The following is a 13,727-nucleotide window of genomic DNA, read 5'->3' on the forward strand; positions in this document are numbered from 1 at the left end:
CTCCACATCAGCTGAGTTTTTTGTTGGAAAAATGTACCTTGTGCGATGGGATCATATTATTGCATTCCTCTTCATATACCAGCTGCCCCTTATGAATTCTTCTGTGTCTTGTTGATCCGAACGTTCCATTCATGGGATGATGCTCCACGGACACACATTCAAGAAAACCAGGACAGAAAGCTTGACAGAGTGTGTGATGGCGTGCAATAATGGTGCCATATGCCAAAGTGTAAATTACATCATTAATGAAGACGTTTGTGAATCGAATAATCGCACGAAGAAGGCCACACCAGATGACCTCGTTCCACACAAAAATCGCATATATGTGACACGATTTAGTGAAAGAGGTATTGGTCGAGGCTCGAGGGTTGTCATGTAAAGGACACATGTAGTTGAGGCTGACAGTTGCTCACGTTTGGATGATCTGAGTAGAAGTCATCGTTATTGAATCTGATAATGACTCTCTTTTTGGCTGTCAAAACGTCTTTCGCTGTTATCGGGGTCGGTCCTCTATACATTTCTCACTTAGCCGGTTAGACTACACGATACGAAAACATTTTACTCCTGGGTTCAAAATATTTACTGCAACAGTGATGTTATTAAAAGAATAGAAATATATATATATATAGCCAAGGCTATATCGTTATATCCCCTGCATTTCTAAAGACTTCAATTAGACTGCGGGACGAGCGTTTCTTCGCCTGCAGGAGAGTTTCCGAAGGCGCAACGATGGCTATCAAAAAGGCATCATTGCTTTGTACTTACCTTAATCATGGCTATTACAGTTTCCTCAAATCTGATCGGTGCCTTAGCTGTAATCGGCTGTATTTGGACAGTTGGCTGTGATCGGACAGTTGAAGCAGCCAATCATACTAAGTCCACTCAGCCAAATTCACCAATCACAGAATAAATCGCAATAACAATAGAAACAATCACTTATCCTAAAAGAACTGAGGAATTTCCAAAATTAAGAATTTTTTCTTAGTTTAGGCATTGTCTCCAACGGAGATCTGTGACCCAAATGTATTTGTTGTTTCCGGAAATTGTAACGGCAATGATTAATTGGTATCAGAACTTCTTGTCGTATCACCAGCCCGATTTGAGCACTAATAGGAAAGTGTACGCTTGTAACTGGACAGTGTAATAGGACAGTTAAAGGGACTTTTAACTCGTCATTCCTGAGTAAGTGGACAGAACGCGTCATGTGCGCGCGCTGTTGTCTCGCATTTCGTAGAGTTAACTGTTATTTTTTATGAAAACGTATAACCGATGTGCAGTTTCTTTCTCAAAAAAAACAAAGGAAAATAATATGGTTTGAAATTTCGTTGGACTCTTGTGTAGGAACCTTCTTTTCAAAAACATTATGAGATTGGGTGAGTTTAAAGCGCTTTCTAATAGTTTGTCATGACATCGATGTGAAATTAACCATAGCGCCTGCCCCTCCTACTACTTTTCTTTATTCAATCACCAACCTGCTTGATATTGCATCATCCAGGATTGCGAAAAAATAAAAGCCAAGAGCTAAGAGGAATCTAGCAGTTCGAAAAGAGAGATCTACGTAGTTTTCTTCAAATACAAGTGCACATCACAACTTTGACAGCTTGGATGCATGCTCTCCACATATGTGTAGCTCCTAAAAATGAAGCAAATCGCATAGCTGATAAAAATTCCTTACAGGGGTAGAGAAGGGCGAAATCTCATCGGTTTTTCTGCTCCCTTCCCTTATGCGAATGGTCCCTAACCAAGAGACAATTAACTGATATTCTCTTGTATCTATCGATATCAAACTGACTGATTCCTCTTTACAGGACTAGTTATTTCTGTTATTTCTTTAAGAGACTGGTTACAGAAATATGATAAAATTATTTTACAGGTCTTAAGCTTTTAAAAGTGAGTAGTTTTATTACTTCTTTGTAGCAGGTAAGCAAAGAAATCACCCTCGCAAGTGGACTGCAATTTAAGGAATTCCAGAAAAAGAGCCCGAAAAGAATTCAGCTCTCCACGGGATTCTAACTTATGCCTCCCATTGGTAGCTGTTGGCTTAGTAGCTCAGTTGGTAGTAAAGTGAGTATTAGGGAGGCATGGAATCGAAACTGCCGAGGCCTGGATTTTTTCAAGCTTTATTTCTGTACTTCCTAGCTTCAAATGCAGTCAACTTGGGTGAATTATTCATTTTCTTGTTTTTCATTCGCAGTTCAAATGAACTTTATTTCGTCAAAAAATTGTGTAAAAGGCGTGTTACAATTGATTGCATGGCATAGAGAGGCAAATGGTAGCGTTTGCGAGCGAAGATGACTTTTTTGTAAGTCGATTTCTCTGTAAACGATGATGAATTCTATATATTACTTCATTTTCTTTGGTACATTTGAGAGATGGGTTGCGTAGGAGAGTCACGGCTAGGAACCGTTTTTTATTTCATATCTTGCCGGTCACCTAGTCGAGGGTCTCAATAGGGTTCGCTGTTAGCAGTGAATCAGCCAAAAATGTGGCCGTTAAGCGTAACAATTGACAAATTATAACCGTTAAAATCTTTCCTTTCAATGTGTTATTTTGGGTTAACCGTAGTTGAAAAAATGGCCACAATTTAACAGTTACCCGTAAAAAATTCTTCTAATGCGGCCTCTCCTCAGTTTTAAGAAAATGTCGGCCCTTTTTTTTTTTTTTTTGTCACACGCTGTTTTAATTAAGTTTGGATGGTGGGCAATCGTGGAAAAAAATTACATCAATATTTCCTACACTCGAGAAACCACACCGACCTAGGGTACCTCCCATGATGAGGACGCTTTCTATAAACAGAATAAAGCACCATCTCCCAGAGTGAAAGGTAATTTCTTTTTTCCAGCCTCTTCAACGATATATGACAAGACATCATGTCGCTTTACATGCTAAAGAAGCGCGTCGCGTGACATCCTAAGGAACGGCTACCTATGAAACTAGCAGTTATAAAATCTGAAAATATCGACGTTTGTATCTCATTTGATAACTCTATCCAAGGAAATGGGAAGAGGTTGAGCGAATGAGACATAGGTGCGCTCACTACTTCAAACGACAAGATGTGACAAAACATCCTATCTGTCAAATAACGTGCTAAAGATATGCATCGCGTGACACCCTAAGCGATGGCTGCCAATGATCAATATTGCAGTTATAGAGTCAGAAAATATCGAAGTTTATCCCTCATTCAATAAACCTATTGAAAGAAATGGGCATATGTTATCAAGCGAACAAGACATAGCCGCACTCACTACTTCAAACGACAAGAAATGGCTTACGCAGGTTGATGCAGAAATTTTCTTCCCTTTTTTATTGATTTCCTCTTCCATTCGAAAAAAATACCAAGCGACTTGTTTCATGGTTTGACATTCAAATGTGAGTTTATTGTACTTAGATAATAGGTAAACAGTCTAATCGAAGAAACTAAATAAATTCATTTGGCTCCAATTTTCTAGCTCGTTCTGAGTTTCTCTCAATGCTTTGTAGGCAGGTAACTAAAATTAGAATAAAACTTCTCGTTTTGCCTTCGGACGACTAATTCAAACAATATACTTGAAATGCATCATTCTTCTTGTAAAAAAGTAACACAATTCATCGCATTCAAAATTAAAGGAGAAATCTCAGAATATTAACAAATACCAAGACTAAATCCTAGCCATTACGGCCAAAATCTGTAATTTTAAGTCCAGATAAACCAAATTCTGATCGGCAGAAACTAACTTTAATAAGTACCAATGACTGGGTAAAAATCGTCGAAAATTTAATCACAATTTCCATCTTACATAAACTAAGATAATCGAGCAATCGGACAACTGTTTATTTTCCAATTTCCATGGAAATTCTCCACACACGCACATGGCTGTAACAACTTAACATCACTCATGAGAAAAAAACAATTAGGAAAAAGTCTGAAAAAACTCTGGAAAACATTTTCAAGACGTTTCAACTTCGACGTCAATGCAACGCCCAAATTCGCTTAGAAGATAATACTTAGATTAAAAAATTATTTTTTACATAGCTAGTCATGATAATCTCAAGACATATGAGAAAAACAACAGTTTCAGCAGGATATCAAAGATGAAGGTCGTAAAAGCAGTTCAGACAAGCAAAAAGTCAACTTTTGAATCAAAGGAAATCCGTTCTCTTGTTAAACTTGACTTCAGCCGTCTATTGATTCATCCTGCTTTGAAAAGGAGACTCTTGAAAAAGATTTCATCGGTAACATACTGGTTTCTGCGTATCAGCGTTTTTATGTATCCGAAAACTCCCTGGGAATCCAATGCTCACAGCCTTAACTAAAAAATAAAAGAATCTAAGTTTAGGGAGGATAGTTGAGTTGCCATGAAATATTTCCTACCACATGAAACGATACATTGCACAACAGGATTGTTTTAAAAGAAATTTGCTATTCTACTCCTATCATGTTTCCTAACGAGAATGTTATCATCGTAAACGTGTCCACTTGATTGTACTGCATCATCCAATTCGTGACCCAAATGAAAGGAAAATAACACGCAAGTATCAGTGCTCATACAAAAGCTATAATTATGATTTAAGGTAACTTTGTATTGAATAGAAGGTATAAACAGAATATTTACTTGCTTCAGCCTCTTAATATCCTTGAAATCCAGGTTGACGTCGTCACCAATGAGTACATTTCTCCAGTAAAGGGGAAACATTAAGGATACGTCCGATCATCTCCACTTCTTTCCTTGCTCCTGGAAGTTGCACCAAACGTCTTCCCTGATAGATGATACCTTTGAAACATGGATCGCCGACAAGCAATGCACCAGTCTTCATGTGAAAGTCAGCTGGACAATCATGAATTAGTTGAAACGTAGTCAGAGAGGGAAGCACACGAATTCTGAAAGAATCACTTAGATACGATGAGTCCGAGTCCTGCAACGCTGCAAAAGATACAAGGCAAAGTGGCCTCTCAGGAAGGGATGTTAGCTCCTTGCCTTCGATCAGATCAGCAATAGGAGAAACGATGACGTCATGCAGCTTCTTTAGAGCGCTTGATTGGGAGTGCCTCACATCGACTCGGATCACATCATTGGCCACTTCCTCTTCTGTCGGCGAATCAAGTGGAGGATTTTCGATTGTAACAGTATCTCTTGCACCGATCTCCTGAAGAGCAGTTTTGTTCAGTAGCTGGATGAAAAATTCCGATTCATCCTCATACTTGTAATTGTTGACGTGTACCTCTCTCATCTAGATATTATCTTCACTGAAGCAAACCCAGAAGTAAACGCATGCTTCATTAATAACTATGAAAGCTGTGCTCAATGGAACACAACTCAGAGAAACGCACGCTGTGCGATGAAGAATCTCCAGGCTGATATTTTGTGGCCATGAGATCTCTCAGAGCTTGAGCACGTCCTTCCTCTCCTTTCTCTTTGTTCGACTGAATAACGTGGAATTCTCGAAAATTGGGAAATTTCAGTCTGTTGGAATACAAATAGTAGTGAATTTTTTGGTTTGCCCAATCGAAAAAATATCCAAAACAAATATTCTCACAACTTGTCTGGTTGATATTGTATTGATATTGTAAGGAGAAATCCTGTCTTGGTCACTCATGTGAGATAAAGGGTTAGAGGTAAAGTCAGCACAAGAGCTACAGGTCTAACCTTGCCTATGGTTATGTTAATTTCAGTAGCATCAGGTAACTAGGAGAATTGCTTACTCCCCTCTAGACAAGGTTTCCCTCTCCCTTATCCGATTACAACCCTAATCTAAACTATAACAAAATTCTTGAACGTGATTGGTTATCACCAGCCCGATTTGAGCACTAATGGGACAGTGTACGCGACATGTTTGTAATTGGACAGTGTAATAGGACAGTTAAAGGGACAGTTAACACGTCATGCCTTTGTTAGAGGACAGAACGCGTCATGTGCGCGCGCTGTTGTCTCTCGTTTAATTGTTGTTTTTACAGTTGGTAAAAGGACTTCGTGTCATCCAATTCTGTCTGATTAATAAAGGTAATAGGACCGAGTGGAGTCCAGTTCGGTCTATAATCATACGAATGATTTACAAAATCGGACGAGCGCGAAGCGTGAGTCCGATTTGATAATCCCCAGAATGATTACAGACAGAATTTGACGACACGAAGTCCTGTTACCAATTAATCAAAACTATGACAAAATTTAAGAAAGAAACTAGACATCGGTTTTACGTTTTCATAAAAATATAAAAAAATAATAAATCAGCGAAATGCGAGACAACAGCGCGCGCTCATGACGCGTTCTGTCCACTTACAAAGGTATGACGTGTTAACTGTCCCTTTAACTGTCCTATGACACTGTCCAATTACAAACATGTCGCGTACACTGTCCCATTAGTGCTCAAATTGGGCTGGTGATAACAGATCACGTTCGAGAATTTTGTTATAGTTTTGATTAAGAGTAGATTAACTCGTGATTAACAAATCGGACTCCCGCTTCGCGGTCGTCCGTTTTTTTAAATCACTCGTGAGGTAAAAGCATCTTGACAATCAAATACACTTGTACTCACATTTAGAGGCTGAGTTCTTTCAATTTTTCCCAGTCTCTCAGCCAGTTCATCAGCTTTCTCGTGTTGCTCATATCACCCTGCTGACCAATAATCTGCTTCACTGCGCGAGGCCGACATTTGTCTACCCATAACATACTTGGCTCTCCTGCACAAAAACAAAATGACCTTTACTGTCAAAATCTCATGTAGATGAACCCTTTAATCCCTGAGACTGACTAACATCTAATTTCTCCTTTCAATATCAGCCCTGAATCAAACATTAAGGTCATGAGAATACAGCAAATGATCATCAACTGAAGAACCTCTTGATTGTTCAACAAATTCTCCTTGCCAGCACATTAGGAAATGTATAGAGAACAGTATGGAGAATATGCATACTGATGTTAGGGTGTAAAGGATTAAACAAAAACTATACTGTCTTGTAACTCAGTTTAAGTGACACAAACAAGTCTACAGGTGGAAGTACAGATACATGAACCAACAGATGAACTCAAAGGTGGAATTTAGGGTAAAACTGAGGTGTGAATGGTGAATGGACAGAGGGAAAGAGCAGAGTGGGTGACAGATAGAAAGACAGTAATTGGATGAATGTACACACACAAAAGAGCAGACAGACAGACAGACAGACAGACAGACAGACAAACTGAGTGATACTGTAAATTTGCCAGCAAAAAGAGTTTCTAACGCTGACATTGCAAGCTTGAGCCCTTCGTCAGAGCAGATGGCTAGTGCTTGAAACATTAGCTTTAGAAACTATTTACGAAGGCCAATCTAAATTCTCAACACAGTTGATAAAACCACATTATCTTGTTAATCTCCCCAATGATGCAGCACCACAGTTTATTAAAAAACTTACCCCCTTTAGACAGACAGACAGACAGACTGCTAGACAAATGACAGGATGGAAAAATGAACAAACCCATAGATGGAAGAAAGGAAATGAAGATGAACAAATTATATTATAGTCTATGGCTCCTATGAAATCTCATTGTCATCATCAATGAATTGTGTTTATTTATGCAAATTTGTGGCAAGTTTCCCTGGTATTTTCTTAGTAAGCCACACCCGAGATTTGTTAAGAAAATTTAGGGAAAAAGGTGCAGCTTATGTGTTGGTGTTCAAGTGCTTTTCCATTTTTTTCCTGTTTTGAGCTGTGCATTACAATGTACAGTACCTTAGAAAGTTTACTCTCTCCAGGATCCCATCCCATGAAATAACTTGTTTTCTCGCTCACTGATTGGGTAACTTTTCCACCATATCTTTTTATCAAATCAGCAGCTTCCTCTCTCTCAATACTTTCCAAGACTCCTGTAATAACAAAATAATGTCACTCCATCCAAACAGTTTTATGCTCCCTAAAAAATAAATTTTCATGTGCATGCATGATTCAAGATGAGCAGACAAACAATTAATTCTTCCCTTGAAGGCCTCTTAACACTGAAAAGTTATAAATGGCAAAAAAGTAAAAAACTCTGTAGCTACACTATAAACATTTGGGATCAATATAAGCATGTGTGCACCTACCCCTCCCCTAACCCAAAAAACCATCAACTGATAGCAAGTAAGGGTTAATGTTGGCTTAGGGGAGGGGTAGGTAGGCAGTTTCTCAGATACTGACATTGAACCAACATTTGAACAACAACTGAGAGTAAAAGGATAAAATACATTTTTTTGTTTAACCCTTTAACTCCCATGAGTGATCAAGAAAGAACTTCTCCTTACAATATGATGCAAACAAATGGTGAGAATAAATACAAATATCAGCCAGGGGATTATTAGTTGATCCAAGACCAAATTCTCCAAACTAACATTACAAGACTTGTATAACAGACATTAAGGAGAATTACTACTGAGATCTTGGAAGAAAAAGGGTTAATCAAAGCATTTTTACAATAAACAGTATCTGCAGATTTTCCAAATGAGCCTTAATTCTAATAATCTTCATTTTCCTTTGTCTTGCATCTCTCATTAAAATTTGAAAGGATGGAAAACAAACCATAAAGAGCTTTGAGAGATAATAATTTAACTACCAGAAGAAATTAACATGTAACTTCTCCCGAGAATATCCATACATTATCCAGCCAATAGGTAATGAGAATACTAAAACTCATCAGGCACATGTGGCTGTGTTATTAAATATCTTAGACGCCAAAGGACTTATCCCTTTAAGGGGGTCCATAGTGTTGTTTTTGCCAAAACTATTCCTCAATTGGTCACTACCCATTAATTTTGTGACAAGGTATGTGTTTACTGTAGTTCATCCTGACATAACTATAACAGATTGGCAGAGCATCTACCTACAAGTTATGCTTGATTAAGCCCAAAAATTAACACATGATGCATGAATTTTACAGAAAGGCAAGGTATGGTGAGGTTTAAAGTTTTCCCTGTTCAATGCATGATGCATGAAGTACTGTCAAAAATACTCAGGATGCCTGATTTTTTTCCTTAAAAAAAAAATTGTGGGCAAAACAAGAATAGTAAGTTATTCACCTGTTTTCTCTTTTGGCAAATGTGTTCCTGGATTCCCTTTCAACTGAAGTAGAACCAAAGAAATCAAGTGCAGAAGTTGCTTTTTTCTCTTTAGGTTTGACAGGACTGAAGCAAGAATAACAATCCGTTTACTATCCGTTTAAATCCTTTTAAACGGTTCATGAAAGCGTTTAAATGGTTTGCTCATCCGTTTAAAAAAAATTGCATCCGTTTAACGCTTTAGCTAAAACGTTTAAGCGGTTTGCTTATCCGTTGAAAAAAATTTGCATCCGTTTAACGCTTTTGGTAAAACGTTAAAGCGGTTTGCTCATCCGTTGAAAAAAATTTGCATCCGTTTGACGCTGTAACAAAAACGTTTAAACGGTTTCTTAATCCGTTGTAAACAAATTATTTCCGTTTAACGTTCCAAGGAAAACTTTCAACTGTTTGTTTATCATTCTGTTACGGGCTGTTCAAAGTATCAATCTTATGTTCGCTCGATACCCGCCGGTTCTTGAAATGCAGAATGACCGTACCTTATTTTGGCTTTATCTTTTTCGTGATCATAGAAAGCGAGTAATCGTCGCATCCTTGGACAAACGAGTTAAGTTAAAATATCCGTTCGTACAAACGTAGAGCATCGACAACCAATGAAGCCATTTACTTGACCATGAACTTGCCATCGATCTTGTGTAAACAGTGCGCCTCAGATCTTATATACAGATTGGTGAAATCGAGATAGCCCTATCTTGGTTCCCGAGCCATGGTTTCGCTAAATTGGCTACTCTCTATCTGTTTATATCATCTTAATTCATCTTTCCTGGTTTTACTGACAATTATTTCAACGGCCGCGCTTAGTGCGTGACACCGATTCGACCTTTTATTTGCTAAAGAACTTATACATTGCGTGATTTGACCCTGAAGCGTCTCGGCTTCAGACAAGGTCGCGGCATTGCGTCTGCAGACTTGTTTCGTGAAACACATGAAGTTTATTTTCAATAATAATAAGAATAAACAATTGCAAAGGAGGAGGTTGTGAGTTTCTCGCAATAGCCGTTTAGGGTACTTGACAGCGAAGTTATTCTCAGTAAATTGCGCATATTTCTTAAATGTCACACGAAAACGGTAATAGTTTACCCAGTAATAAAATGCGCTAGTGTATCCTAGTTATAGTTTTTCAAATTATTTTGCTCAATGTTTTCGCTTCAAGATAATTATCCATTGTCGCTCGGAAAGTTTTTCCGCAGAAGATCTTACCGGCTCAACCACAACCGTTTACATTAAGTTTTAGCTCTCTGATTGTCGATTCTGGTCAACCGTACGTTTCTCGGTTTACGCTATCCGTTTTTGGACTTTGGTCAACCGTTTAACGTTTCGAGCCAACCGTTTTAAATTTTGGTCAACCGTTTAACAGTGTTAGCTATCCGTTTTTGGACTTTGGTAAACCGTTTAACGTTTCGTGCTATCCGTTTTTATTTTTGGTCAACCGTTTGAGGGCCTAAGCTATCCGTTTTTGGACTTTGGTCAACCCAGTTTACATTTTTTACCATCCGTTTAAGCGGTTATGGAAACCGTTTAAAAGCTTGAGCTAGCCGTTTAGTATCCGTTTAAAACCGTTTTTCTAGACCGGTTAACGGAAAAGCGTTAGTGTCCGTTCCCATGGAGGGTCACAAATCATGAAATAGGCATTAGTATTGCATACTGCAACTGCTCTGCAGAGTTAGTAAGCTGCAGTTTGAACAAATTTGTAGGGAATGTTAATGTCCAAGATATTTCAAACTTAAGTGAAATTTAGGTGACAGTGTATCACAACACACTATTTAACCTTCAAACTCTCAGACGTAATTAACATGTAACTTCTCCCTAGAATATCTATGCAATTTCCAACAAAAGAGTAATGAAAAAGTTGTTATCTTGATCTAACAACAAATTCCTATAACAAATGTGACTGTGAAAGGCAAAACAGACACTAATGGTTATCAGTTTGAACAGGTAAACCATTCGTTATTTGTTCATCATCCATTCAAACACCTAAAAAAATCTGTTCAAAGTGTTCAACAAACTGTGGAACAGTTTGCATATAAGTTCAAAATACATTAACATCCGTTCAAAGTATTGTGACATCCGTTCGAATGGTGTCGACATCTGTTCAAACCGCGGTTTTTGCATCTGTTCGCCAACTAGAAGTGTGCGTTTGGAGAACTGTAGCATCCCTTTGGATGGTTTTGGCATCCATTAAAATGGTTTTAGCATTTGATTTGCATTTCTCAAGCCGTTTGTCATTTTCTTGTGAATATTTAATTATCTTAGCGCAACGCGGCAAAAATAGATCAGGTGACTAATTATTTAAAAACCTAGAAGTTCGTTACGCAACTTACATTTCAAAAGTGTCACCACAGATCGTACTTCGAAGCTTACTAGCCGCATATGGAACACAAATTTTGACTATACTACTACAAGTGCAAATAAATTCCATGTACGGTCATGTACGCAAAAATCAGTTAGTGGTGAAATCTTCAACATAAAGTAGCCCTTCAATCACAGGATTGAATCAGCATTCGTTCCACAACTAGAAGTGTCCATTCGGAGAACTGCGGCATCCATTCAAACAGTTTGATGTCTGTTCTGTTCATCCATTCGAAAGGAGAAAATTGAACTCATCATTTCTCTACAAATATTCAGTATAGCGGTCGAAACGTTACAATCCACATCTCTGTGACTAAATTGTAAGACAAGCAATTAACCATGATGACAAACACCTTTCATGAGATATTCAGTAGTTCAAGACAATAACTATAAACGTTATTTCAATGACAAATTGAAATAGTCTCCATTTTTGATCGTGAGAATAAAGGCCTTGAAATTGACTACAACAACAAATGAAATGAAAAAAAAATACACAACAACATTGCCCATTCCCTGATCAAGCCATGCGCTAGGAATGGAACCAGTCGTACAAATTAATAATATTTTCATCCGTTCAAATAGCCTGCCAGTCTGTTCAACATTATCTGTTTTACTCATCTGTTCAAATGGCTGACCAAACCATTCAAATAATTTATTCACCCATTCATATAGTTAGGCAAAATGCTTAAGGACCGTTTGCTAACTGTTTGTCATCCGTGTGTTTTCGCTGTTCAAACAGTTTTCCGTCAGAGTCTGTTCTGCCTTTCAGGCTCACAAATGTACATGGGAATGTGAAGCAACAAGAGGAGAGAATTAGCAAACAGATCTTAGGAGTTAAAGGATGAATACAAAATTGCTTCATTTTACAATCCTGTTTAGGATAAAAATGAAAAAAGGCAAAACACTGTAACTTATCAGCCTCACTCAGCTACCCTGACATACTCTGACAGGCTATTGAAAATTATACTAACAAAGTTAATTAACACACAGTACCACACCATTTCTCACATTCCAATCCAGAAAGATACCTTGGGTTAGATATATGTAGATGAATGAAACTCTTGGTTAAAACATGTTGTAAAATTATCTACCATGTGCTAAATAAAAGATTCAAGATAAAGGAAATTTTACCATGTATGACAACAAATACCAACTTTGGCAAAAAAAAGGTGTTCCCCCACCCTCCTCCCCGAGAAGATAGATGGGAATGTGAATTGCAGAGTACATAGATACACATGAATGAATGAATGAATGAAAAACTTTATTCATGTGTCAAATCGATCTAGCCGAGGGTAAGAAACCCTCTACTAATAGGGGACACCTAAACTCAATACAATAAGTTGAAATTCAACTAATTTAACTATTTACAATAGATAAAATTTAAATACGTCATTGACATTAAGAACTAAAAGTTTAAAACTACCTTATTTAATACTCATTATTAAATCAAATAAACACATAGAGCGTTCCTGAGCCAGATAATTGTTCATGTGCTACATAGAACACAGTTCTCACAATCGTATTCTAATTTAGACGAAAGGTTAGTTAAACAGATCTGTTTTTTAAAAGATTGTAGAGAAGGTGAGGTTTTTATGTTAGTTGAAAGTCGATTCCACAGCAAAGGGCCAATATATCTTAGGGAATGTTTTCCATAGGTAACAGTATTAAATCTAGGAATGTGGAAATCTGCGCCTCTGAGGTTGTAAGTGGAACTTTTCAATGAAAACAAATTTTTGACAGTCGGTGGGCACAGATTATGCCTCACTTTAAACATTAAACAAGCTATATCCTGTAGCCTTCTTTCATGAAGAGATTTTAAATTAGCCTTCTGAAGTAATTGCTCATATGTAGATTTACTATCTCTGAAGACTGCACGCAAACCCCTCTCCTGAGTGTATGATGATCGATTCAGTCAGACAGGGGCTGTGATATAGCAGATCTTTTCTCCGTCATCTCTGAAGTCGAATTCCCTGATAACATAAATATCTTTCTCTCTCAAATGCTACATTATCCATTACTTACCTTGCTTTTCGTTCGGCTCTTTCCTACATCTTGCTTCGATAATGACTTTGCAGTAGAATCTTTGCCGCGCTTATTTTCTACTTTCGAAACGCCTTACTTCTCTGTCTTTCCAAGCAGGGCTGAAGAACGATCAAACATCCTGTAGAAATATATGTAATTATAATTAAAACACCGGTTAAAAGACTGCCGCTGAGAACCAAAACGACTAACAAACCATTTTAGTATAGTGATGTGTTCACATTACACTACGACATTTCGCGCTATCTTTGATAATGTCCTGTACTTCGGTCAGCGGTCACCAACCTAGCTAGCTTCCA

General features: G+C 37.8%; 1 protein-coding gene across 6 annotated transcripts; it reads right to left on the reverse strand.

The window, feature by feature from the left end:
• Positions 1-1,349: 1,349 nt before the first annotated feature.
• On the reverse strand, positions 1,350-13,688 carry LOC149051650 (uncharacterized). 6 transcript variants are annotated; one of them, XR_016180569.1, is made up of 6 exons: positions 13,411-13,684; positions 7,685-7,818; positions 6,511-6,655; positions 4,956-5,441; positions 4,593-4,858; positions 1,350-1,633 (listed from the first exon to the last, which is right to left on the reverse strand). XR_016180569.1 is itself a non-coding variant. In XM_089185391.1 (5 exons), exon 4 carries the CDS (start codon positions 5,206-5,208, stop codon positions 4,636-4,638), a length of 573 nt encoding a protein of 190 aa, XP_089041517.1. In that variant the 5' UTR covers positions 5,209-5,441; positions 6,511-6,655; positions 7,685-7,818; positions 13,411-13,684; the 3' UTR covers positions 1,350-1,633; positions 4,593-4,635. The 6 variants fall into 6 exon arrangements, 4 of the variants coding, with proteins under 4 accessions (XP_089041517.1, XP_089041505.1, XP_089041509.1 ...); XR_016180568.1 differs by lacking the exon at positions 1,350-1,633 and adding an exon at positions 3,278-4,289; XM_089185391.1 differs by having other exon boundaries at positions 4,593-5,441.
• Positions 13,689-13,727: the final 39 nt, after the last annotated feature.

The sequence above is a fragment of the Pocillopora damicornis genome, chromosome 1, assembly GCF_964200805.1.
Source record: "Pocillopora damicornis chromosome 1, jaPocDami1.2, whole genome shotgun sequence".
Lineage (NCBI taxonomy): Eukaryota > Metazoa > Cnidaria > Anthozoa > Scleractinia > Pocilloporidae > Pocillopora > Pocillopora damicornis.

What these genes read in the sequence shown, in the direction of transcription:
- LOC149051650 (XM_089185391.1), bottom strand. Translation starts at nt 5,208, where the DNA reads ATGAGAGAGGTACACGTCAACAATTACAAGTATGAGGATGAATCGGAA.